This window comes from Kogia breviceps, chromosome 13 (genome assembly GCF_026419965.1).
Source record: "Kogia breviceps isolate mKogBre1 chromosome 13, mKogBre1 haplotype 1, whole genome shotgun sequence".
In the NCBI taxonomy this organism is placed as follows: Eukaryota; Metazoa; Chordata; class Mammalia; order Artiodactyla; family Physeteridae; genus Kogia; species Kogia breviceps.
The window spans coordinates 84,660,791-84,686,514 of record NC_081322.1 but is presented as its reverse complement, the minus strand read 5'-3'; the positions used below and the strand labels follow the sequence as shown (position 1 = coordinate 84,686,514).

Below are 25,724 nucleotides of genomic sequence, written 5' to 3'. Positions count from 1 at the left end.
GGTTTTACAAAGACATGGTTTGAACATTAGACCAGTCAAAATTCTTCCTTTGCTTTGGGAAATTCATTTGTGAGACATCTGATAGATTACATATAGTTTTAATAGTTGCTCAAATGCACACTTAAGGTCACAGAAAATTCTGACATTCCCAGCATATTGATAGTTATATAGACCCAAACAGGCAAAGTGGTCAATAGCAAATAGTTTATGGCAGTAATGCCTCTAATCTCTTTAATCAGGAGTATAAAAGCAGTTCTCCAGTGGTATTTTCTATGTATCTTCAGAGAATTTGCTGCCCTCGATTCTCTTACTGAAATGGGGGGAAGCCAAATCATTGTCAATTGTATTCTAAAGTCTCTTTTATTTATGACCAAAACCCTCCCTTTAATAACACGGCAGGGGTGGGGGGAGACGTGTTAAAATAGAGGTTGTAAAACCAAAATCTACAAAGAAACAGAAGCCTGTATTGAGCACACATAAGAAGAAAATCTTGACAGAACTACTGTTAAAAAGCCACATGGAAAAGTAGTCCAGTGAAGACAAAAGCAGTGTAAATGATATCTCAATGAGCAATCCACATGAGGAACAGCTCCAGCTATGATGACAAAAGAATGATAGAACAAACAAGCAAGGGTGTTAGGGGAGCAGAAAAAAGCAATCGCTCATAAATGGCTTCCAAGAAAGCAAACGGGAGATTTTATAAAGAAACAGGAAAAGGGAAAACAAACTGGTATAATTTGCTGCACCTTCTAATTCTAACGAAAATGTCTTTCAGTTTTGCTGCAGGGAAGAGGCATATCAGAAGGAGAGCTGGAGGCTGAGGAAATAAATCACAACTGGGAAAAAAGGATTTGGTAAGGATGGGGTAGCCTCTGGGTCCACTCCTCAGAAATCCTCTTTTAATTGGCTGGGGACAAAGTGCTGCTTACTGATACAACATGACAAATAAGTAGAGACAGATTAGATCTCAAAACCAAGCAAAGGAGCAAAGGGGAAGAAAAGTCAGGATCGACACCTACCCAGCAAACTGACTGTTTTTAGGATGATGTCCTTTTTCAACTTCAAGAGCTGATTATAAAGCAGTTAGCTCAATGGCTACAAGCTTGGCCCATTTCCATGATATGATTTCACGGCTTTTCTAATAGGATTGCTACCAAAATCCTTGGTGGCAGGTTTCAGACATTCAACCCAGAGTACCCGGACTCTCTCAGTCACGAGACCCACTGCTCAGCCCAGCTTCCCACGTACCCGCAACCCCCAACTCCAGCCATGGCCCTTAAGGAGCTCGGGTTGGGTCCCCATTCCTCTGCCTAGAAGATGACGTCTTCCAACCTCACGCCCTCAATCCACCATCTCTACCGCTCTTCCTTGATCAGATCTCAGCAAGAGAGCTGGAATCTAGAAACGACTCTGCAAGTCTCTTCCGACCACCCTATCCTCCACCAATTCCGGGTTCAATACCTCCTGTAACACTCCACGCTCCCCCATCATGGACTTTATCACAGAGGCGTGCAACGGCCCCTGTCTTCGTCTGTATCCCTCACTTACCTATAAGCTTGGGGTAGGCAATGACCATGCTTGCCTATTTATCATTTTTGTTTCATCCCAAGGCCCAAGACTTTGGTACACAATCCATACACATTTGTTGCGTGATTACATGAAAACATAACCAATATTTTATTGCCTTGCATTAAAAGCTTTACTTTCCTAATGACTTTTGATTTCTAATGTAAAGTATTGGGTTGGTCAAAAAGTTCGTTCAGTTTTAAGTAAAAACAAAGGACACATTTTTTTTGTTTTCACCAAGAACTTCATTGAACAATGAATTCATTACCCGAATGAACTTTTTGGCCAACCCAATATTTATAATGTAAATATAAATATTGCTTTCAAAAGGCAAAATTTCCCAAGATTAATTAATTTTTTTTTTTTTTTTAGTTGGAAGTTGGCATGTTTGCTTATTCCAACGTAATCAATTCTTTCCTTATGTGACTGAACCAAGGAAGAGAGCTGTCCTAACCAGTGAAGTCCCAGAGGGGTCAAGGAAGAGCTTCTATGGATTTCTTGGGTGACGTCCTATGCGAAGACACCAAAGGTACAGAGACGGTCTGGGAGCTGGGAGATAGGCCTTGACATCCCTCAAGTGAGGCGTCTAGATGAGGGTACAGATTTCAGCCTATTGACCAGTGTTCCTTATACAAAACGATTTTTGTATTTTCTTGAAAGGGGAAGAAAGTGTGAAAGGTGAAGAAAAGTATGAAAGAGCCTCATACCTAAGGTGGGGTTTTTTTGTTTTATTTTTTACTATCAGATGACTATGCATAAAAGTAATAGTTGGCTCTCCCTTGCCTCCACGATTTTCATCTGTGTGTGTGTGTGTGTGTGTGTGTGTGTGTGTTGGCTGGGAAGATAATTAAAATCTTTTGTTTACAATTAAAAAACAACAACAACAACCCAGAACCTCTACTATTAAGGATTCTGCCTTCTTTCTTATTGGCGATTATTGCAAATCAAGGGCTGAAGCTGGTGCCTATGGAGATTTCAGGAGAAAGTCTCCCTAAGGGGTGATGGGTAGAAACCATTCACTAATGAATTCTGATTATTCCGTTTATGAATGATGATGGACTTAAGAATTCCTGAGGATTTAGAAGGCAACAGGTTCAGAAAGGCTCAGGAAAGGTCAGGGCAAGCTACTCGCGACGCGCACGGCTCAGCAGCAGAGGGAGAATGGTTTCCGGAATCAGACAAAACTGCGGCCGAAATGAGCTCCTTCGTCTCGCTGGGCTTCATTCTACTCATCTTTAAACGTGGGGTCATAACGTTCCATCTTAGCGGGCGTTGTGACCGCTAGAGATATCACATGAAAATACACGGTGCCTGGCAGCCACACAATAGATGGTGGCCATTATTTCCAGTTTCAGTCTGAGGGTTCAGCAGGTAGACGAGAAGCCTGCTGCAGGTACAACACATATCTGTTTCCCAATAAGTCATTTCACAAAGGTGCTCGGGCTGGCCTTATGCAAAAACAGAAACATGAAGTGAAATTATAGCATGTTAAGTGTCTGTATCTGAAAATTCTGGATGGATAGATCACTTTCCACTCTAAGACTGGTTTCTAGGGGCATGTCACAAGGCCCCGGCACTGGCTCAGCTCTACTCAGTGCTTTTATCAGTGACTCGGAAGTGGAACAACATCGGGAGGTATAGGTAATATTTTTACAAACCAGTCAGAATATAAAAGTTTGCAACAGACTATTAAGAAGAAATCTAGCAGATATAATGTCAAGGGCTTCCCTGGTGGCACAGTGGTTAAGAATCCGCCTGCCAGTGCAGGGGACACGGGTTCGAGCCCTGGTCCGGGAAGATCCCACATGCCGCGGAGCAACTAAGCCCGTGTGCCACAACTACTGAGCCTTCAGGCTGCAACTACTGAAGCCCGTGTGTCTAGCCCGTGCTCCGCAACAAGAGAAGCCACTACAATGAGAAGCCCGCCTGCCGCAACTACAGAAAGCCACCGCTTGGCAACAAAGACCCAACACCGCCAAAAATTTTTAAAAAAAGAAATAATATCAAGTCTTTGCTCATCAGGAAAATCAAATTTAAATAATAATAAGAAAAAGTACATGTGTGTGTATATTAAGAAACAAAACAATCAAATATAACGTGATCATTTATTGGCGCTAAAAATTAGGAACAACTGTAGAAATAATTTTGAGGACAATTATGGACATCAGAATATAGTCAGGATGTTAAGTAATAGGGAATTACTTTTAGTTTTCAAAAGTATGTTGAAAGGGTATTATGGTTATATAAAAGAATATCCTTATTTTCTGGGGTAAAACATCAAAATATGTGTGTGTATATATATATATATATACATAAAATATGACACATATATAAATTGTTCATATATATATATACACATGCATTACAACATTTCAGTGTTATATATTACTAACAATTTAAAAGTAAAATAAGACTCGTATATGTGTGTGTATAACAAAGACAATGAAAAATTCTCAGAACTGAAGGACATGGCTTTGTATGTTGCAATGGCCCCCTCGAAACACAAACCCACGTGAATGGACATCTTAACAAAGTATTCAAATACTGGGGATAAAGAAAATATTCTACAAATTACCAGAGAGAAAACACAGGCTACGTGGGAAGCATAAAGAATGAGAATGATATCAAATATCTCAGCAGCAACACTGGGAACTAGAAAACAATTCTGGGGAAAAATGAACATTTTACCCAGCCAAACTGTCAATTAGGTGTAAAGGTAGAGTTAAGACATTTTCAGACGTGGAACAGATTAAAAGATTTATTTGCGTCAACTGATTTTCAATGAGGGAGCCAAGTCCATTTAATTAGGAAGAACAGTCTCTTCAACAAATGGTGCTGGGGCAGGTGGATATCCACATGCAAAAAGATGAAGTTGGACTCCTACCTCACCCAATACACGAAAATTAACTCGAAATGTACAAACAAGCTAAATAGAAGACCTAAAGCCATAAACCTTTTAGAAGACAGCATAAGGGTAAATCTTCATGACCTTGAATTTGACAAAGAATTATTAGATATGACACTAAAAGCACAAGCAACAAAATAAAAATAGATAAATTGGACTTATTCAACATTAAAAACTGTTGTGCATCAAAGGACATAATCAATGGTAAAAAGCAACCCACAGAATGGGAGAAAATATTTTCAAATCATATATCTGATTAAGATCTAGTATCTAGAATATATGAAGAGCTTTTACATCTCAACAACAGAAAGACAAACAGCCTAATTTTAAAAATGGGCACAGAATTTGAATAGACATTTCTCCAAAGAAGATATACAAATGACTCACAAGTACATGAAATGATGCTCTGAAAGAAATGCAAATCAAAACCACAACGAAATACTACTTCACACCCATTAAGATAGCTATACTTTAATAAAATGGAAAATAACAAGTGTTAGTAAGGATATGGAGAAATTGGAACTATTGTTCATTGCCGGTAGGAATGTAAAATGGCTCAACTGCCACAGAAAACAGTTGTCAGTTCCTCAAAATGTTAAATATAGAATTACCATATGTCTCAGGTTTCCCTGGTGGCACAGTGGTTAAGAATCCGCCTGCCAATACAGGGGACACAGGTTCGAGCCCTGGTCCAGGAAGATCCCACATGCCGCGGAGCAACTAAGCCCATGTGCCACAACTACTGAGCCTGTGCTCTAGAGCCCGTGAGCCACAACTACTGAGCCCGAGTGCCACAACTACTGGAACCCGTGTGCCTAGAGCCTGTGTTACACAATAAGAGTAGCCACCGCAATGAGAAGCCCGCGCACCGCAACGAAGAGCAGCCCCCACTCGCTGCAACTAGAGAAAGCCTGCACGCAGCAACGAAGACCCAACACAGCCAGAAAATAAAAATAAATTAATTAATTTTTTAAAAAAAGAATTACCATATGTCTCAGCAATTCCACTCTTGGATATGTTCCCTAAAGAATTGACAACAGGTACTCAAATACTTGTTCACAAATGTTCATAGCAGCACTGTTAACAATAGTCAAAATATGGAAGCAACCCAAGTGTTCAAAAGTGGATAAATGAATAAACTTTGTGGCCTATACACACAATGGAATATTTTTCAGTCATAAAAAGGAATGAAGTATTGATACAGGCTACTACATGGGTGAACCTGGCAAACTGTGCTGAGTGGTTGCCCCAGGCTGGAGGAGGGGCAAATGGGAAGTAACTGCTAAATAGGTATGGTATGTAATTTGGGAGCGATGAAAATGTCTTGAAACTAGAGGGGGTGGTTATACAACATCAGGAATGTACTAAATGATTACGAATTGTTCACCTTAAGACGATTAATTTTGTTAAGTGAGTTTAATTTTTAAAAAGTTCCGTGTGTCTTTTTTTTTTTTTTTTTTTTTTGCGGTACGCGGGCCTCTCACTGCTGTGGCCTCTCCCGTTGCGGAGCACAGGCTCCGGACGCGCAGGCGCAGCGGCCACGGCTCACGGGCCCAGCCGCTCTGCGGCATGTGGGATCCTCCCGGACCGGGGCACGAACCCGCGTCCCCTGCATCGGCAGGCGGACTCTCAACCACTGTTCCACCAGGGAAGGGAAGGGAAGCCCCCGTGTGTCTTTTCTAAGGATGATACCGGAAGATTTGCTCCAGCAAAATGAGGAAGTAATACATTTTTTAAAAAGAGGAAGATGTGGGACTCAAGAAACGGGATCAAATATCAAAGAGTCAGAGGGAGCTGCTGGCTGACAGTAGATGGAGATCACATGACAGCTGTGCAGCAGGCCTGTCGCACATCCACCCAGCCCAGGCTGCAGCAGGGTAGAAGGTTCCGGAGGAGAGATCGCTAAGAAAATTGCTAGACTGCCTAATGGATTTGGACATACATAAAAGATTTGCAAAACTGGTAGAGAATTTGGAGTGGAATATGTGAAAGTAGATAAAATGCTTTCAAAAATGGCAATTATTAATTTTAGGGGAAAATGTAAAAATGTACTACATGACTCAGTTATAAATAGCATTTCATAGTCATTAAAAAATCAACATTTAATATTTACATAACTAAAGGAAAAGGATGTGTGTGTGTGTGTGTGTGTGTGTGTGTGTGTGTGTGTGTGTGAGTGTGATGTGATGTTGACAGGTGCACTAAAGAGAATTAAATCCTAATATTCCAGAGTGGGAAGTCAATAGATAACGATTAAAACGGAATAAAATCAAGAAGTACCAGGACCAGAATGTTATTTAGAGATTTGAAGGTAAATAAAAATAGAATCAGTTTAAGGAGTTCAAAGTGGTGGCCTCTGGGGAGGGAAATGCAGGCACTTCACAGACTTTTTGACTCTCTAAACTACGTGCAGAAGTTGATTTAAAAAGCTAAATTAAGTCAAAAGAATTTTAGAATGCCAAAATCGACGGGGGGGGGTACTTACTAAGTTATGATAGTGCTGTGCGGGCTTGGGTTATGGGCTGGGGAGAATAGAGAGGATTTCATCTTTTTTTTTTTTTTTTAAGAATAATGTTAAAATGATGAAATGTTCAGTTGTTAATACCAGGTTGTGGGAAAGTTGGTAAATTGCTTCAGTATTTGTTCAATCTGCCTTTTTCCATATAGTTCCATTTCTTAAATGAACACAATATGATGAACTGTATAGTCAGTTACACAGCTGAGGAAGAGGAGAGCCAGCTTCTGGGCAGTTTACACACAGGATAGCTGAGCTCCTAGTTTAAGATGAAGGGTCTTTTAACAAATGACTGTTTGCAGAATTAATAGAAATAAGGAATCCCGATCAAGGGATGCCTAATAATGGACCCACAGGGCTCTGTCTTAGTTCTCTGGACCACACCTGGAGGATACAGTAGGGTCCTTTCTAAAGTGTCACATTTTCTTGGGATGTTGCTGGGGGACACGGGAAGTCCTACAGCACCAGGCGATGCTGGGTCTGGGAACATGGGTGCTGGCTGCAGAAATCTGGAGGGGCCGTCATCCAGAAGAGGGAGGCAGTGATGAAGAGCCCAGCACAAGAGACACTGAAATCATTTGCTGATCACCTTGAAGAGTAGGGTGCTGTGACTGATTAAGCGTCCACTCTCCTAAATCCGGTGTTGTATACTTGTTTTCTACTTTTGTAGGAAAGATGAACTACCAGTAATCTATTCAAAAGAGCCATTTCCGGGGTCCGACCTCCAGGGAATTCAGTTCCGGTCTTCTTTATTCATCAGCGCTTGTCGTCTTTATTCATCAGCACTTTAACTGACTGTGACAATCGCTGACAACAACTTAATGCTGGACCAGCCGCATAAATCGTTACTTTGAGGTCTTTGTTTATGTAGCCACAAAAGCACACGCGTTTCCGTTCTTGTTGCTTATTTCACAGATCTATATAAACCAATTTTTTAAGTTAAAGGAAGTCTCAGTGACGGGCAGTAAAAATGCAAACTCAGTATCATGTCTAATACACGTTTTTCTTACAAAGGTAGCTATCTACTTAGACACACATACACATATATGTCACATGGGTCAAACTACTAAATGGAATAGAATTTTTAGCAACTGGAATTTTTTTTTGATTATTAAGCACATTAGCTAGTTTTAGAGCACGAATTTTACTGTACTCATATTAATTTAGCGAAGCCTAAACTTCAGAAGAGTGGAGGATAAATGTCAAACTGACCTAAACAAAAAGGTTTCTGCTTTATTCCTCATTCTGCAAATAAGGAAAGAGAGAACTGAAGAGAAAAATAGGAAGTCATCCCCACCCACCCATGACGAGGAAGTAAGCAACCCACAATTCTGAAAATCAGTGAAAAGGTCATCTCACCTGTAGTTCTACATAACATGAAGCATACACAGCACATGAATACTCCTAGTTAAGAGCATATAAATCCCCTTTTTACCTAGGATCAATATAGCCTACAATAAGCTACTTCTTGTTTTTAAATGAGTCAAAAAAAAATTAAATTGTTTTTGCATGGCTTTCTAGGAACGCAGCTACGGCATAAAACAAGGTAAATCTGTAGAAGGAAGATGACAAAGCCACACTGGGCATGTTAAGCGCGGAGAACCGATTATGCTGGCTTTTTGGGGCTCCGAATTTCTCTGCTCTGAAATACAGGTATGAGACGCTCTTTGACCATCTTTTCTTAACCTGTCCCAGTCTCTTCACAAGCCCTCAGCAAAAAGATGTTAAAACAGGGAAACGCAGGGGCCTGCCCTCCTCCGAAACATCTCCTACCCCGGCCAGTTTCGAAATTCGAGGTTCAGTGTCTGGAGCACCAGGGTTATGCATCACCACTCGTAGAAAGTGAAAATTCCACTCGTGAAAATTCCATCCCTCCTCTTCCACACAGATTGTCAACCGCGCCACCCCCAAAACCCCAGGACCGGGCGGGCCACGCGCCAGAAAACCCCAGCCCAGCATCGAGGCGGAGGGGTTCCCTACCTTTGCTCCCCGCCTGCGCATCCTTCCCCCGGACGGGTCGTGGCTCCCGCCGCCCGGGCCCTGGCCGCGAGGCCGCCGCCGCCCGGTGACTTGGCCGGAATGCAGGCAGCTGCCGCCTTGGCCGGCATCTCCAGTTTTCCTATCCGAGGCATAAATCATCCACGGGAATTGGCCACGTGCCCTCACCAGCTCCCGTCCCTGCCTTGGAATTCTCTCCCTTGCAGCCCGAGTCTGCAGCCTCGGAAGGGAATGAACCCATCTGCTGCTGGAGTCACTGAGGATAAAAACCTGCGACAGGTTTGGCGACCTGGGGATTCCCTCCTGGGGGCGCAGGCGCTCAACCTCCGCGGCAGAAAAGGCTGGGGTCTGCTGCCCCCTGCCGGCCGCTATCGGTATCCGCTTCTATTTAACTGGCTCCCAAGCCCTCCGCCAAGCCTAGCGCTTCAAAGGCACGGCTGAAAATAAAGGTTGTTTGCGCTTCTGTGGGTTAGTGAAGTCTTAACTGCGTCACAGCTATTGCTTTGAGGCGCTGGGATCGCCCAAGGGGAGGCAGTTTCAGTGTTGCTGGAAACTCCAAGCTCTTGCGTGAAGCCCACTTTGCACATTCAGCATGTAACATAATCTACTTTATCTCCTACAGTTTGCCCATCTCTACAAAGGAGCAAGCCTCTGCAGAATCAGGCTCACAAAGAAGTTTTCTTAGGAGAAGAAAGCGTTGGATGTCCCGATTCTTTTCCTGTTGTTGACTGCACCAAAAGCTGATGCCCTTAAAGGCATTTATGGATGAACAATCAATAAAGAGAGAGACCAAAAAGGGAAGGTTTCACTCAATTTCATCTACTTGAGCACCAGCACACCCTGTGCGGGTTTGGGGACGTACAATGGAAATACAATGTGCAGTGTGTGTCCTGGAGTTTAACCTCTGCTTGGTGATGTTCATCCTAAAAACAGAAAGCAAGCAGAACTCTGCACGGTTAAGCGGCAGGCTCAACAACACACTGAAACGTGCAAACCCAGGCAGATAGCCCCTGGGCAGCGGTCAAGGATAAGCATCCTCTCATGCCCCTCCGGGCGGCACACTTCAGGCTCTGGCCTCTGGTTTGAATTTTGCTCTTTCTACCAGTGCTTGGCTCTGCCTCATTGCTGGGGCTTCCAGGGTGATAACAGCTCTGCGATTGCAGGAGGTGCTCAATAAATGCCGCAGCTGATGTCTACGGCAATGATAGGAAGCTGAAGGGCTTGGCCCTGGCACTGGATGCCGCGTCAATCCCTGCCCCATCCGGCCTCATAGCTGTGTGACGCTCGGCCAGTTACGGAACCTCTCTTTTCTCACATCAGTAAAATGTGAATGATGATAGCAGTAGCTCCCCCTTAGGGTCAGGAGGAGTAAAGGAGAGAATCTATGTAAAGTCCTAAGGACAGGGCTTCGTACGCAGCCATTTGCAATCAAGTGTAGCTAATATTTTTGTTGTTGTCGCTGCTATTCCTTCTCCCCAGAAGAAATTTGCAAGGCAGTAGTTAAAGGCAGTCACTTGGGACTCAGATACTTGGGATCCCTTCCATTGGCATAACTTTGGGCAGGTGAGTTCCAATTTCCTGATATATAAGATGGTAATAATAATAATGGAGACAAGGCTGCTGGCTATATAGCATGATATGGAGTTTTACTGTACTTCATTCATCATCGTGTGTGTGCCCGGCACAGAGTGGGCAAGTCTGCAAAATATGGTAGCTGGAAATAAAAAATTGCCCCTGAGGTAATAATGTCTTTACCTTATTTCACTTTTCCACTCATTTGCTTATCAGCAGGTTCTTAGTGAATCTCCCGCCCACGTCTGAACCCTGTGATTCCTTCCCGACGAAGGCGTGGCAGTCGGCAGCTCTTTGTTTCAGGCACAGTGTTTCTCCTGCAGTGTCTGACAAGAACTTTCTGACTTCCAAAGAAGGGCCCCCCCAGGACTTTCCATGGGATTACTGCTGATTTGGGCCTGGGTAGGTGGAAAGGCGTCTTGAGGAACCAAATGCAGTAACCCTTTGGCTTCCATGGTTATTCAGATGGTGGAACTTGGTTTTGTAAAGTAGGTCAAATAAGACTGAACAATGTTTATATAATAATCCATCACTCCTGGGGCAACGAGGAGGATTCTGGAAGGAACTGAGGTAGAGAACCCGGCAGGAGGCTTGCAGGGAGGTATAGGTTAGCTAACCCTTGCCTATGTAGCCCTTTAGAACTATGTCCATCCAACTAATTGAACTGGAATCTCAACTTAGCAGATATCTTTTTCCCTTTGGCCACTCTCGGGGGATTCAGGAAACCAGGTGGGAATGATTCAGAAAAGGGTTTTGTAAAATCCAGGGGATTACTTGCTGTTGCCATGGAAGTCAAATGACCCTAGAAAAGGAAAACCTCCTCTTCTCCACAAATGGCAACTTTTTCTTTCTCAAGGAGCCCGGAGCTCCCTGAGTCTGTGGTACACTCTGCCTTCAGTGGCACGTCATGCTCTTTAAGTTAAAATCCACAAAATTAATTGCATATTTAATAAGCAATCAACCCTCTCCCCCCAGTCCCCAGTCATCTGGCCCCAATCTGATTTTCCACTTTTTAAAAATAAATTTATTTATTTTTGGCTGAGTCAGGTCTTCGTTGCTGCGCGCGGGCTTTCTCTAGTTGCGGCGAGCAGGGGCTACTCTTCGTTGCGGTGCGCGGGCTTCTCATCACTGTGCCTTCTCTTGTTGCGGAGCACAGGCTCTAGGTGTGTGGGCTTCAGCAGTTGTGGCTCACGGGCTCAGCAGTTGTGGCTCGTCGGCTCTAGAGCTCAGGCTCAGTAGTTGTGGTGCACAAGCTTAGCTGCTCTGCGGCATGTGGCATTTTCCCAGACCAGGGCTCGAACCCATGTCCTCTGCATTGGCAGGTGGATTCTTAACCACTGCACCACCAGGGAAGCCCCTAATTTTCCACTTTTATCTCTCCTCCCCCAAAGCTCCTCACCTGCTTCTTTTGGTCCAGTCAGGGGTTGCAAACTCAGATGCCTCCAAGCGCCAGGCAAGTGAAATGAATTTTTGATGACAGAGCCAAATATGATATGCTTAAAACACAGTCATTAGAAAACGGCATCACTGTCACTCATCATTGTCACTCCTGCCAAGCACACAAAGCCAAGTTCACCGTCCCTCTCTCCTCTGAGCTCCCGCCACTCTCTCCACTCGGGTTTAGCCAGAGCAGCCCGGGCATTCAATACATCGCCAGGTGGGGCCGGTGTCCCTCCAGCCATCAGAGACGGGCAATATTTCCAGCAGGCGTGAAGGTGCTGGAAGCCAAATAATTGGCCTGTCCACTGGGATAGGGCGCCCGTGAGAACTTGATCAAACCAGGTCCCAGCTCAGCCTCCTGAGAGGCTGGAGGGGCCGCCAGGTCCAGGGTCCAGACCGCACCTCTGGGCAGCCAGCCCCTCGTGTCCCGCTCCATCCCTCTGTGAACCTCCTCAGGCGCTGGTTCTAGACTGCCCTGCTTCCTCCATCTCCAGTATCCCAAGCCGCCCCCGGCCACGCTCTGAAGATGAAGATGACCTTCTACTCTGGGGAGGAAACAGACCCTGAAGGAAACTCCCTCAGCTTCCTGCCTGGGGGACAGCAAGCTTCCCACTGCTGGATCAGGGCTCTCACCCCCCCGTGCCCCCTTCCCTGCCCCCCCCCGACCATCTATCAGCGGGTGCTTTGCAGCTGTGGCCCGTCTTCTCCTCCCTCCATGCTGCCGATTCCCTTGCTGCTACGGTCAAGGAACATTTTCAGTCTTTATCTTTGTACAGTGACGTTTTGGTCGAGTAGAAAGGGAGCTCAGACAGCGCTGATGAACAGAGTTCCGGTGTCCCCGAACGGATATTCTGTCTGGGCTGAACGCTGCTACGAAGCTGGGAGAACCGTCCACCTCCCCTCACTGACCTGGGTACAGAGGAGCTGCCTGGGAGAAAAATACTAGGATGCTGATACTCTGATGCCTGTCGACGCACGGGGATATAAAGGGGTGACCGATTTGTGGCAAACCACCCAGACTTCCCGAGAGAAAATGTACAGCGAAGGGAAAAAGGCCCTTATACACAGAGGTCTACCCAACACCATGACGCCAGGTGGGACGGACTACTGGCTTGAGAGAGAATATGGGGCTGATTCGAGAAATCCGTTCCGACCCTGACGCCACTGTGCAAGAGCACACTTCTGTATGTTCTGTGGAAGGACTGCGTGACTATGACACTTAAAGATGGCAACAGTTTGGACCCCCAGGCAACTTTGTGTTGTTATAGCCATGACTGAGCATAATGGGGAGGACACCCTCCCACTTAACAAAAGCTGCCCTTTCTGAGTACAGGACAGATTGGAGCTTATTGGGTGCGGGGGCCGCCAGAAGAAACAAGTCCCTTTACCTAGCAAAGACACCGTGATGCCGGAGTGTTTTGACACCACCAGCAGGGCTGGTGGAGGAAGGACGAATCTCTGGCTTGACCTTCAGTAGAAGCTGACGTGCTAGAAGCTGCTTGGGCAAACTCCAAGGATTTGATCTGTGTTAAGGTAGGAGAAGGAAGAGTTTTTAGGGAAGCACCGTTGAGAAGCTATAGAAAAGGCTGAATGAGGGAACACGAGTGAATAGATCGAGATGTACAGAGAAAGGACTAAAGCTTAAGCTGCAGGGCTCCTCCCTTCCACGGGCCCCGTGGCAGACGGTGTTTTCCACGACGGCAGCAACAGGACCGCCCATCACGCATGATCTTCCCACGGTGGGAGGTCACACCCCTCCCACTGGAAGGCAGGGCCTCTGTGTCCTCCCTGGAGGTCTGGGCAAGCCTGTGATTATGGTGGGGGTGATGCTTGTGACTTTCCAGGCTTGGTCATAAAGGAGATAGGAGCCCAGCTGCTACACTTCCAGAAAGCCCAGGATCCATGGAGAGGCCACAGGTGCGCCAGCCCACCTGCGACCTGAGGTCCCAGCGAGAGGCAGCATCCACCCTGAGACCCGCGAGTGAGGAACCCTTTGAGATGATCCCAGACCCAGCCAGCATCTGAACCCGACCTCCCAGGGACCCCGAGTGAGAGCGCCGCCTGGCTGCGCTCGGTCAACCTCCAGAGTCGTGTGAGATGATGAAAGGATTATTCTCATTTTAAGTCACCGTGTTCTGTGGTGATTCACTCCACAGCAAGAGACACTGCAACAGCCCTTCTGAGGCTCTGGAAGGGTCTTGGCGAAACGGAGCAGGACCCTATGGTCTATGTCCTCAGCCTGTCTTTTGTCGGTGGAAAAACTTTAGCCAAAGAATAAGTTTAATCAGAGAAATGAGAAAATGCAGAAACAAAGGAAAACAGTCAAAGGAGACCAAATAATAATCGTTTAGTCATTAAGCAACGTCGAGGGCCTTTAGTTCCTCCTCAAGGGCTATAGATCATATTCTGAGCCGTATCCTGTGAGCTGTCTACAGACACCGAAACCCCCGCCAGGTGGAAGAAGTTAACTACATGATGACCAGACTGTAGCTGTGACATAAGCTGCCACAATTCCGAAAACTGGCCTCAAGGAAATGGGAACAAACCGACCCTGGAACTGAAGATTAACTGTACTTAAAACAATCAAGACGACGCCCTTCAGAGCACCTCATGATTAATTTCAAGATGACGGTCAGAGCTGACTGTGCTGTTTCTGCAGGTAGCCCCCCTCCTGCCTATAAAAGCTCCTGCCCACCAGCTGTCGGTGGGGGGCTGGAGTGGGGGGGTGGAGTTGGCCTTTGGACAGGCACCTGCCCTTCCGCCTGGTTGCAAGCATCCAAAATAAAGCAAACTTTCCTTTCCACCAAGCGTGCCTCTTTACTGGCTTCTGAGCGGGCCAGCAGCCAGACCCCACTTTCGGCTACACTAGCAATGTATTCATGTGGTCGTATGCTTTTGTAAAATTTGCAAAATAAAATATTTTAGACAAAATTGGCTAAAACCTCTGTTTCTTTCCACACTGACCTTCCCTCCATCTCTTTAGGTTATATGGCACTGCAGTGGGCGTGGGCATTTTTGGGATTCAGCTAAAGGTGAATTGAGTTTGGGTTCGGTGGGATGCATTTATGTGGCATGGATTCATTCCTGTGTGAGTTACTGCTGGCCGTCCCAGTGCAAAATGGCTTCCAGAACATTCCTAATATACACCGTGCTGACTGACCTGACAGGAATGGGCAGGACCGTGGAATGAATCATGATAATGTGATGTGATATGTGGATGTGAAATGTACCAAGCTAGAAGAGAGTCTTGGGAAGTATTCCAAATCTTACAGCTCATACATAATAGTAGTTTGATGGAAGTTTCCCTAAATTTGACAACAGTCCTTAAAAGCTGTCTTTCATCATCAATAATAAGATATGAAGCTGAAAGTTTTTAAATCTACCAACAAGAAAATGGTAGAGAAAGAATGAATGATTTTTCTCTTCTCTCACAGAACATGACGTTACAAAATCATTGTTATATGGAGATTCAATCAAAGAACACGCAGCCAAATATGCTGGGGCAAAAGTATTACAGAGGTGGGTCAGGAATTTGTTGAATAAAATATGCTATTTTCCTGGGTTTCATATATATTTGGTGGTAGTGGTGGGCAGAGCAGACTTTGTGAGGAGCCTGGGCCATTGAGATTTGGCTGAGTAAGGTGTTGTGACCTCATTTGTTCTCACCTGCTGGGACACACAGGTACATCTCAATTGAATTCTCAGAAGCATTTGGGCACTGCTGACCACTCCCCCCTTCAAAAAAGTCTCACTTTCCTTGGCTTCTTTGAACCCCTACTGGCAGTCCCCTCCAGCTAACTGTTCATCACCTCAAAAGACTTCCCTTGAACACTCCTTCACATGCTATGCAAAAATAAACTCAAAATGGCTTAAAGACTTAAATATAAGACATGACACCATAAAACTCCTAGAAGAGAAAATTGACAAAACTTTCTCTGAGTAAATTGTAGCAATGTTTTCTTAGGTCAGTCTTACAAGGCAAAGGAAACAAATGCAAAATAAACAAATGGGGCCTAATTAAACCTAAACCTAATTAAATGTAAAAGCTTTTGCATAGCAAAGGAAACCATAAGCAAAATGAAAAGACAACTTACAGACTGGGAGAAAATATTTGCAAATGATGCAACTGACAAGGGCTTAATTTCCAAAATATACAAGCAGCTCATAAAACTCAATAACAAAAAAACAACCAACCCAATCAAAAATGGGCAGAAGACCTAAATAGACATTTCTCCAAATAAGACACACAGATGGCCAATAGGCACATGAAAAGATGCTCAACGTAGATAATTATTAGAGGAATGCAAATCAAAACTACAATGAGAGGGCAAGACCTTCAAGATGGCAGAGGAGTAAGACGTGGAGATCACCTTCCTCTCCACAAATACATCAGAAATACATCTACATGTGGAACAACTCCTACAGAACACCTACTGAATGCTGGCAGAAAACCTTAGACTTCCCAAAAGCCGTGGGGCTGACAGGCTCTTGGTGCTCCAGCCGGGTGTCAGGCCTGTGCCTCTGAGATGGGAGAGCCGAGTTAGGACATTGGTCCACCAGAGACCTCCTGGCTCCACATAATATCAAATGGTGAAAGCTCTCCCAGAGATCTCCATCTCAACGTTAAGACCCAGCTCCACTCAACGACCAGCAAGCTACAGTGCTGGACACCCTATGCCAAACAACTAGCAAGACAGGAACACAACCGCACCCATTAGCAGAGAGGCTGCTTAAAATAATAAGGTCACAGAAACCCCAAAGCACACCACCGGACATCGTCCTGCCCACCAGAAAGACAAGATCCAGCCTCATACACCAGAACACAGGCACCAGTCTCCTAAACCAGGAAGCCTACACAACCCACTGAACCAACCTTAGCCACTGGGGGCAGACACCAAAATCAGTGGGAACTACGAACCTGCAGCCTGAGAAAAGGAGACCCCAAACACATTAAGTTAAGCAAAATGAGATGACAGAGAAACACACAGCAGATGAAGGAGCAAGGTAAAAACCCACCAAACCAAACAAATGAAGAAGAGATAGGCAGTCTACCTGAAAAAGAATTCAGTGTAATGATAGTAAAAATGACCTAAAATCTTGGAAATAGAATGGAGAAAATACAAGAAACGTTTAACAAGGAAGGACCTAGAAGAACTAAAGAGCAAACAGCCGATGATGAACAACACAATAAATGAAATTTAAAATTCTCTAGAAGGATTCAGTAGCAGAGTAACTGAGAAGAATGGATAAGTGACCTGGAAGATAAAATAGTGGAAATAACTACTGCAGAGCAGAATAAAGAAAAAAGAATGAAAAGAATTGAGGACAGTCTCAGAGACCTCTGGGACATTAAACTCACCAACATTTGAATTATAGGGGTCCCAGAAGAAGAGAAAAAGAAAGGGACTGAGAAAATATTAGAAGAGAAAATGTCTTGAATGTCTTGAAAATGTCCCTAATATGGAAAAGGAAATAGTCAATCAAGTCCAGGAAGCACAGAGAGTCCCATACAGGATAAATCCAAGGAGAAACATGACAAGACACATATTAATCAAACTATCAAAAATTAAGTACAAAGAAAAAATATTAAAATCAGCAAGGGAAAAACAACAAATAACATACAAGAGAATCCCCATAAGGTTAACAGCTGATCTTTCAGCAGAAACTCTGCAAGCCAGGAGGGAATAGTAGGACATATTTAAAGTGATGAAAGGGAAAAACCTAAAACCAAGATTACCCCACCCAGCAAGGATCTGATTCAAATTCAATGGAGAAATTAAAACCTTTATAGACAAGCAAAAGCTAAGAGAATTCAGCACCACCAAACCAGCTTTACAACAAATGCTAAAGGAACTTCTCTAGGCAGGAAACACAAGAGAAGGAAAAGACATACAATAACAAACACAAAACAATTAAGAAAATGGTAATAGGAACATACATACTGAAAACTACCTTAAATGTAAATGGATTAAATGCTCCAACCTAAAGACATAGACTGGCTAAATGGATAAAAAAAACAAGACCCATATATATGCTGTCTACAAGAGACCCACTTCAGACCTAGGGACACATACAGACAGAAAGTGAGGGGATGGAAAAAGATATTCCATGCAAATGGAAATCCAAAGAAAGCTGGAGTAGCAATTCTCATATCAGACAAAATACACTTTAAAATAAAGACTGTTACAAGAGACAAAGAAGGACACTACATAATGATCAATCCAAGAAGAAGATATAGCAATTGTAAATATTTATGCACCCAACATAGGAGCACCTCAATACATAAGGCAAATGCTAACAGCCATAAAAGGGGAATTGACAGTAACAGAATAATAGTAGGGGACTTTAACATCCCACTTTCACCAATGGACAGATCATCCAAAATGAAAATAAATAAGGAAACACAAGCTTTAAATGATACATTAAACAAGATGGACTTAACTGATATTTACAGGACATTCCATCCAAAAACAACAGAATACACTTTCTTCTCAAGAGCTCATGGAACATTCTCCAGGAGAGAGATCATATCTTGGGTCACAAATCAAGCCTTGGTGAATTTAAGAAAACTGACATAGTGTCAAGTATCTTTTCTAAGCACAATGCTATGAGACGAGATATCAATTACAGGAAAAAATCTGTAAAAAATACAAACACATGGAGGCTAAACAATACACTACTAAATAACCAAGAGATCACTGAAGAAATCAAAGAGGAAATCAAAAAATACCTAGAAACAAATGACAATGAAAACACAATGACCCAAAACCTATGGGATGCAGCAAAAGCAGTTCTAATAGGGAAGTTTACAGCAATACAATCCTACCTCAAGAAACAACATCTCAAATAAACAACCTAACCTTACACCTAAAGCAATTAGAGAAAGAAGAACAAAAACCCCCCAAAGTTAGCAGAAGGAAAGAAGTCATAAAGATCAGATCAGAAATAAATGAAAAAGAAATGAAGGGAAGGCTAGCAAAGATCAATAAAACTGAAAGCTGGTTCTTTGAGTAGATAAACAAAATTGATAAACCATTAGCCAGACTCATCAAGAAAAAAAGGGAGAAGACTCAAATCAATAGAATTAGAAATGAAAAAGGAGAAGTAACAACAGGCACTGAAGAAATACAAAGGATCATGAGAGATTACTACAAGCAACTCTATGCCAATAAAACGGACAACCTGGAAGAAATGGACACATTCTTAGAAAAGCACATTGAGTTACTTGTAGTGAGGTGGATGGACCTAGAGATTGTCATACAGAGTGAAGTAAGTCAGAAAGAGAAAAACAAATACCCTATGCTAATACATATACATGGAATCTAAAAAAAAGATTCCAAAGAACCTAGGGGCAGGACAGGAATAAAGACGCAGACGTAGAGAATGGACTTGAGGACACGGGGAGGGGGAAGGGTAAGCTGGGACGAAGTGAGAGAGTGGCATGGAAATATACACACTACCAAATGTAAAATAGACAGCTAGCGGGAAGAAGCCGCATAGCACAGGGAGATCAGCTCGGTGCTTTGTGACCACCCAGAGGGGTGGGATAGGGAGGGTGGGAGGGAGACGCAAGACGGAGGAGATATGGGGATATATGTTTATGTATAGCTGATTCACTTTGTTATAAGGCAGAAACTAACTCACCCTTGTAAAGCAATTATACTCCAATAAAGATGTTAAAAAAAAACTACAATGAGGTGTCACCTCACACCAGTCAGAATGGCCATCATCAAGAATTCTACAAACAATAAATGCTGACGAGGGTGTGAAGAAAAGGGAACCCTCCTACACTGTTGGTGAGAATGTAAACTGGTACAGCCACTATGGAGAACAGTATGGAGTTTCCTTAAAAAACTAAAGACAGATCCAGCAATCCCAGTCCTGGGCATATATCCAGAGAAAACCATACTTCAAAAAGATACATGCGTCCCAGTGTTCATTGCAGCACTATTTACAATAGCCAAGATGTGGAAGCAACCTAAATGTCCATTGACTAAAGCATGGATAAAGAAGATGTAATATATGTATATATATATAATATTATATATATAGGAATATTACTGACCCATTAAAAAGGATGAAATAATGCCATCTGCAGCAACATGGATGGGCCTAGAGATTTATCATACTAAGTGAAGTAAGTCAGAATAAGAAAGATAAATATCATATGATACCACTTGTACGTGGAATGTAAAATATGATACAAATGAACTTATTTACAAAATAGAAACAGACTCACACACATAGAAAACAAACTTATGGTTACCAAAGGGGAAAGGGGGAGAGGAATAAATTAGGAGTTTGGGACTAACAGATAAACACTACTATATATAAAACAGATAAATAACAAGGTCGTACTGTATAGCACAGGGAACTATATTCAATATCTTGTGGGACTTCCCTGGCGGTCCAGTGGTTAAGACTGCGCTTTCAATGCAGGGGGCGTGAGTTCAATCCCTGGTCGGGGAGCTAAGATCTCACATGCTGTGCAGCGAGGCCAAAACAATAAAATAAATTTATAAAAACCTTAAAAAAGAAGTCTTGTAATAAATTATAATGGAAAAGAATATGAAGAATATATATATTATATATATATAATTGAATCACTTTGCTGTACACCAGAAACTAACACAACACTGAGAGAAAAGAAGAAGAAAAAAAGACTTCCCTTGTTCCATCCCAGGTCTTCTTTTCTTCGCTCAGGGTGACCTCATCCACGTCCCTTGTTTCAGTGTTATGTACCTGATTCTACATCTCCAGCCCAAACCTCTTCCCTGGGCCCTAGACCAGGAATCGGCAAGCATTTCCTGCAAAAAGCCATGTAGTAAATATTTTATGGGCTTGCTGGCCAACATACAGCCTCAGTCACATCTACTCAACTACTCATTTTCATGCACATGCAGCCGTAGCCAACAGTAAATGAACAGGCCAGGCTGTGTGCCAATATAACTTTATTTACAAAACCAGGAGGCTGCCTGATGGGCTACAGTTTGCCAACGCCTGCTCTAGACCCAAATATCCAATTGCCTTCTGGGCAACTGGGGACTTTCACAAGTTCCCAAACATAACATGTCTCCAAGCAAACTCATCTTACTCTTTCCTCTGTTCCTTCTCCGTGAAGATACCGCTCTCTACCATATACCCAAGACATAAATGCCGGCCCCAGCCTTGATTTCACTCACCACATTCAGTCACAAAAGCCGGTCAACTCTCCTTTCTAACCATCTCCCGAATCCAGTCCTGTTTTCTGTCCCCATTGCCTCCTGTCAGACCCCTCTCATCTCTCACCTCCTTCCTCCGTGCTTCTTATGATCCCCTCACCACACTTCAGGCAGAAGGATGAGGCCACTCTTCCATTTAAAAACCCTTCCAGGGTCCCTGCCGTTCTCGCCGCAGTGTGGACGGGATTCGGTCTCTTCCCCATCACTTCCGATTTCAGCCTGAACGACTTTCAATGGCCTGGATGGAACCCTTGCCTCTGCGATTTCGCACATTCATTCTTTCTGCTCAGAACACACTTCTGCTTCTCACCCCTCCCGCTTGTCATCTAGGGTCGGTGTCACTTCCCCGGGAAGCGGGGCCTCACTCCTCCAGCCGAGGGCGTGTCCCTCCGCTCCGGGAGGGCGTGTCCCTCCGCTCCGGGATGGCCCGGCCGCGCAGCCTCACAGTCCGACTTGCGGACGCGCACCGCCCCCACCCGGTCACGTGGGAAACTCGCGGAGGGCGGGGAGAGTTTCCTCTTGTCCGCTCGGCGCTCACCGTAGCGCTGGACGCGCTGCAGGCACGGAAGAAGCGTCCACAGAAGGATGGTGCCCCGACCAGTGCTCACCTTCCTTGAAACTCTGCCCGTCCCTCCCCGCGCCAACCCCATGCTTCCCTCGGGGACTTTCGGCCGCCTCCGCTGTCGGAGGCGGGTTTGGCAGCGGATGAGCAGGCGATGAGGGAGGGGTCGTTTCTTGGGGTCCAGGTGTGATGCGGGGGCCTCTGTTGGCTGGTGTCTTACCTGCGTGCAGAGATGGTGGGTCTCCCCCGAGCACCCGGGAGGCCCGGGCAGGCCTGGGCTCCTCCAGCCTCTGGATTTCAGGTCGACGTGTAGGAGCGGCTGTTAAGCCGGTGGCGTCAAGGAGGCCTGAAGAACTGTCCCGGGCTGGGGAGGGGGGCGTGGAGGCGGGGGAGAGGGCCTCTTCCATCCCTCACACTACTCGTGAGCTCATAGAAGTCAGCCAGAGGTTGGCTTAGGCTCCCCGATGTAGAAATTCTGTAACTTTTGACTCTCCCTGGGCAAGTTTGTGTACTCTGGGAGTTCTCTTTAATATTGTGGAAGCGTTTACATCATCATGGGTCATCTTAAATGTATACACACATATCCAAATATGTACACACATATCCAAATATATACACATATATCCAAATATATACACATATATCAAATACAAACACATATATCTAAATATATAGATATATCTAAATATATACATATATATCCAAATACACACACATATCCAAATATATACAGATGTATCCAAATATATACATGCATATCCAAATATATATGCTAATATTTATAAATATAGGCATATATCCAAATATGTACACATATATACAAACACATATACATATGTATATACAAATATTCAAACATATATCCAAATATACACATATATTTAAATATATAAAATATAGACATAAACATTTTTACTTTTTATTTTGAAATAATTATAAACACTCAAGAAGTTACAAAAATAGTACTGAGGGGTCCGGTCTAACCATCACCCAGCTACGCAGTCTCACCCAGAGGTAACATCTTACATAACTACAGTTCATTGCCAATACCAGGAATTGTCTTTGGTACAGTGTAATGAACTAGTCCACGGAACTTGCTCAGATTTCACCGGTTTTTATATGCACTCATTTTTTTTCTTAAAAGATTTTTAACGTTTTTTACTTGTCTCTCCAAATACTGTGCAAAAAGACTTTTGTCATAATTACCTTAGAGAATAATGAGTTTTAGAGATGGAAAAGATGATCTGTTTTCTCTCTGGACCTCAGAGCTGAGAGGATGCTTGCCTGGATTTGGGAGGGCTTCTAGTGCTGACTCAGAGCGGGCTGGTAAATTATCAGGGAGTTACTGTCTTCTCTGCTGATATTTTTCGTAAGCATGTAACAAGTCTAATGAGATGTCCAATGAAGACTACTTCCTTTTCAAAACGAGTAAACATCTGGATTTCTGTAAGCACTATCAATTCAGAAAAAATACCGCCTTGCTGACCCCTGAATTAGTCAGTCAGGTCTTGCTTAGAAGGTGCTCCTGTGCGGGTTACATTTTAACTCCTGTGCTCACTGAGCAGCCCTGCTATCTCTTCACTTATCAGCTGAGGGCTGATAAGGATCTCATTCCATGGTCCCAGAGACTGAGGAACAAAGGCTAACAAACATGAGGAAAAGGTCGAATAAAGAAAGGAAGGCCACCTTCAGATGAATGAGAACACGGTTCCTAGATGATATGCCCTAATAAACTCACACAGTGAAAGCAATCTGCAAATTGGCATTGAGGGCAAAGATAAACTTGTTATGAACTTTTGCAATGATGAAGGCATGCTTTGAGCCCTTAATAGGTGAATTAATTTTGTGCTGTTTTGTTTTGAAATGACATGGTCTTTGCGGGGAAGATTCAGAGACGTTCATGATAAAGAAATGACTTGCTGTATAGTAGAAATTAACAACATTGTAAATTAACTATATTTCAATAAAGTAAATTTTTAAAAAAGAAACAAGCTGCCTTAGAATGACAGTTCCCAGATGGCAGAGCCTGGGCTGAGAAGAGCTAGGGCTGCAGGAAGGTGGGAAGTCAGTGAGGGAAAGGTGACAGGGGCCGACATCAGGCCAGCAATGCGAGGTCCATGCAATCTCACCTGGGAAGATGTCACCTGGCCACAGCTTCCACCTCACCTGCAGGGTGGGTGCAAGTGAGACCAAAGGGGCTTCCACCCCACTCCCCTGGTGAGCTTGGCCTTACCTTGTGTTCAAGGTGCTTGCAAAGAATTCACCCCTTCAGTGCCGGGAGGGGAGGAAGTAGCTAATTCTTCCCTTCCTGTGGGAACCTGAGTCCTGAGTGGATCTTGTTTGCAGGCCCCATGCTGGGAAGAGCATCTCTCTTATTTTGGTGTCCTTATCCCACCCCCACCCCCACCCCCGCAAACGCCCACTACAAGTGCAGCAGCAGACTCCACGCATCTCAGGTGCAAAAGTTTCCTGCAGTTCCTTTAGGTGGAGGCTGGGGGGAGGTAGAGATTGTGATTTGTACCTTTTCTCTAATCCTAGAAGAATCTAACACCTACTATTTGGTCAATAAATATCTAATTAATTGAACTCAAAGAGAATACACATCTCGGAATTTATTCAACCTGCTAATACTATACCGAGATGATCTTTTTCTTTATCTCTTTTCTCAGCATCTGCCATTCTTTCAAATAGAAAATGACTTATATTGAATTAATTGTCTTTACAGCCTTGGGCAAAACCACTGCCCAAAACCCCTCCGGGAGTGCCAGTGTGGGATTCCTACATACAGTCTAGAATAGTCCATCACTCTGTGCCTACCCTGCACCTATGAAGCTGAACCCTATGTAGGGCAGTGCCGTAATGGGAGTCTGTATCCATCCACGCTGTCTACACCTAAGCAACACATTCCTCTTTCCTCTTCTTTTTACACACAACAGAATAGGGGGCACAATAGCCAAACTCTGCTTTGTGTTTACCTGTGTTCTCGTGATGCTGATGTATTGAGAAGGTGGTGAAGAATACACAGTCAGAAAGACATTGGAGGGCAACCTCATTCACAAAATAACATTTGTAGGGGCTTCCCTGGTGGCGCAGTGGTTAAGAATCCGCCTGCCAATGCAGGGGACACGGGTTCGATCTTTCCCTGGTCCGGAAAGATCCTACATGCCACGGAGCAGCTAAGCCCGTGCACCACAACTAGTGAACCTGCGCTGTAGAGCCGCGAGCCACGACTACTGAGCCCGCATGCTGCAACTACTGAAGCCTGCGTGCCTAGAGCCCATACTCTGCAACAAGAGAAGCCACTGCAATGAGAAGCCCTCGCACCACAACGAAGAGTAGCCCCTGCTGGCCACAGCTAGAGAAAGCCCGCGCGCAGCAACGAAGACCCAACGCAGCCAAAAATAAAATAAATTAAATAAAATAACATTTGTAGAACCAAATATATTCTAGAAGCTGCCAAGAGGAAAGGGGGCAAAAGGCATACCACTACCATCCATATCAAAAAAAACAAAACAGGAAAAGGACATTTATGCAGATGTAGAATTTCTGATAGCATTGTTCCTGAAGTGCCTTAACCATGAGGCAGTACTAAAGTATTTTCAGTGGAAGTAAATGTGTAGTGGCACCATCATGTATTACCAGAGTCTGTTTTCTCCCCCAAAGTATTTTCTGAAACACACCAACATAATTCCCCTAGGAGACATTTCAAATATGTTAAGACACAAAGTCTTCCCAAGGCTGATTTCTCAACTTGCTTCCACCTTGTGTCCCCTTGAATAAACTGGGCCACTAGGTGAGAGGGAGGGGAGAAAGCTGGGACACGGTGGAAAACCAGGAAATGTGCCAGGTCCTCCCCGCCCCTCGTGATGGTGCTACCATCTTGCTCTCCAGCACAGTCTGTTCTTGTGAATTCTGCACACACAGTACTTCAACCCCAGGCAATTC

General features: G+C 44.2%; 1 protein-coding gene across 10 annotated transcripts in view; it reads right to left on the bottom strand.

Moving 5' to 3' along the window:
* Positions 1-9,465, bottom strand: part of MAP3K4 (mitogen-activated protein kinase kinase kinase 4) — a 162,508-nt gene extending 153,043 nt beyond the window's left edge. For 4 of the 10 annotated variants that reach the window (XM_067011116.1, XM_067011113.1, XM_067011115.1 and 1 more), the window contains exon 1: positions 8,967-9,462. In XM_067011116.1, the coding sequence (XP_066867217.1) occupies positions 8,967-9,118 (152 nt within the window). In that variant the 5' untranslated portion in view covers positions 9,119-9,462. Of the gene's footprint in view, positions 1-8,966 lie in introns of all 10 variants that reach the window. The other 6 variants (XR_010836119.1, XM_067011121.1, XR_010836117.1 and 3 more) reach the window with 4 other exon arrangements.
* Positions 9,466-25,724: the final 16,259 nt, after the last annotated feature.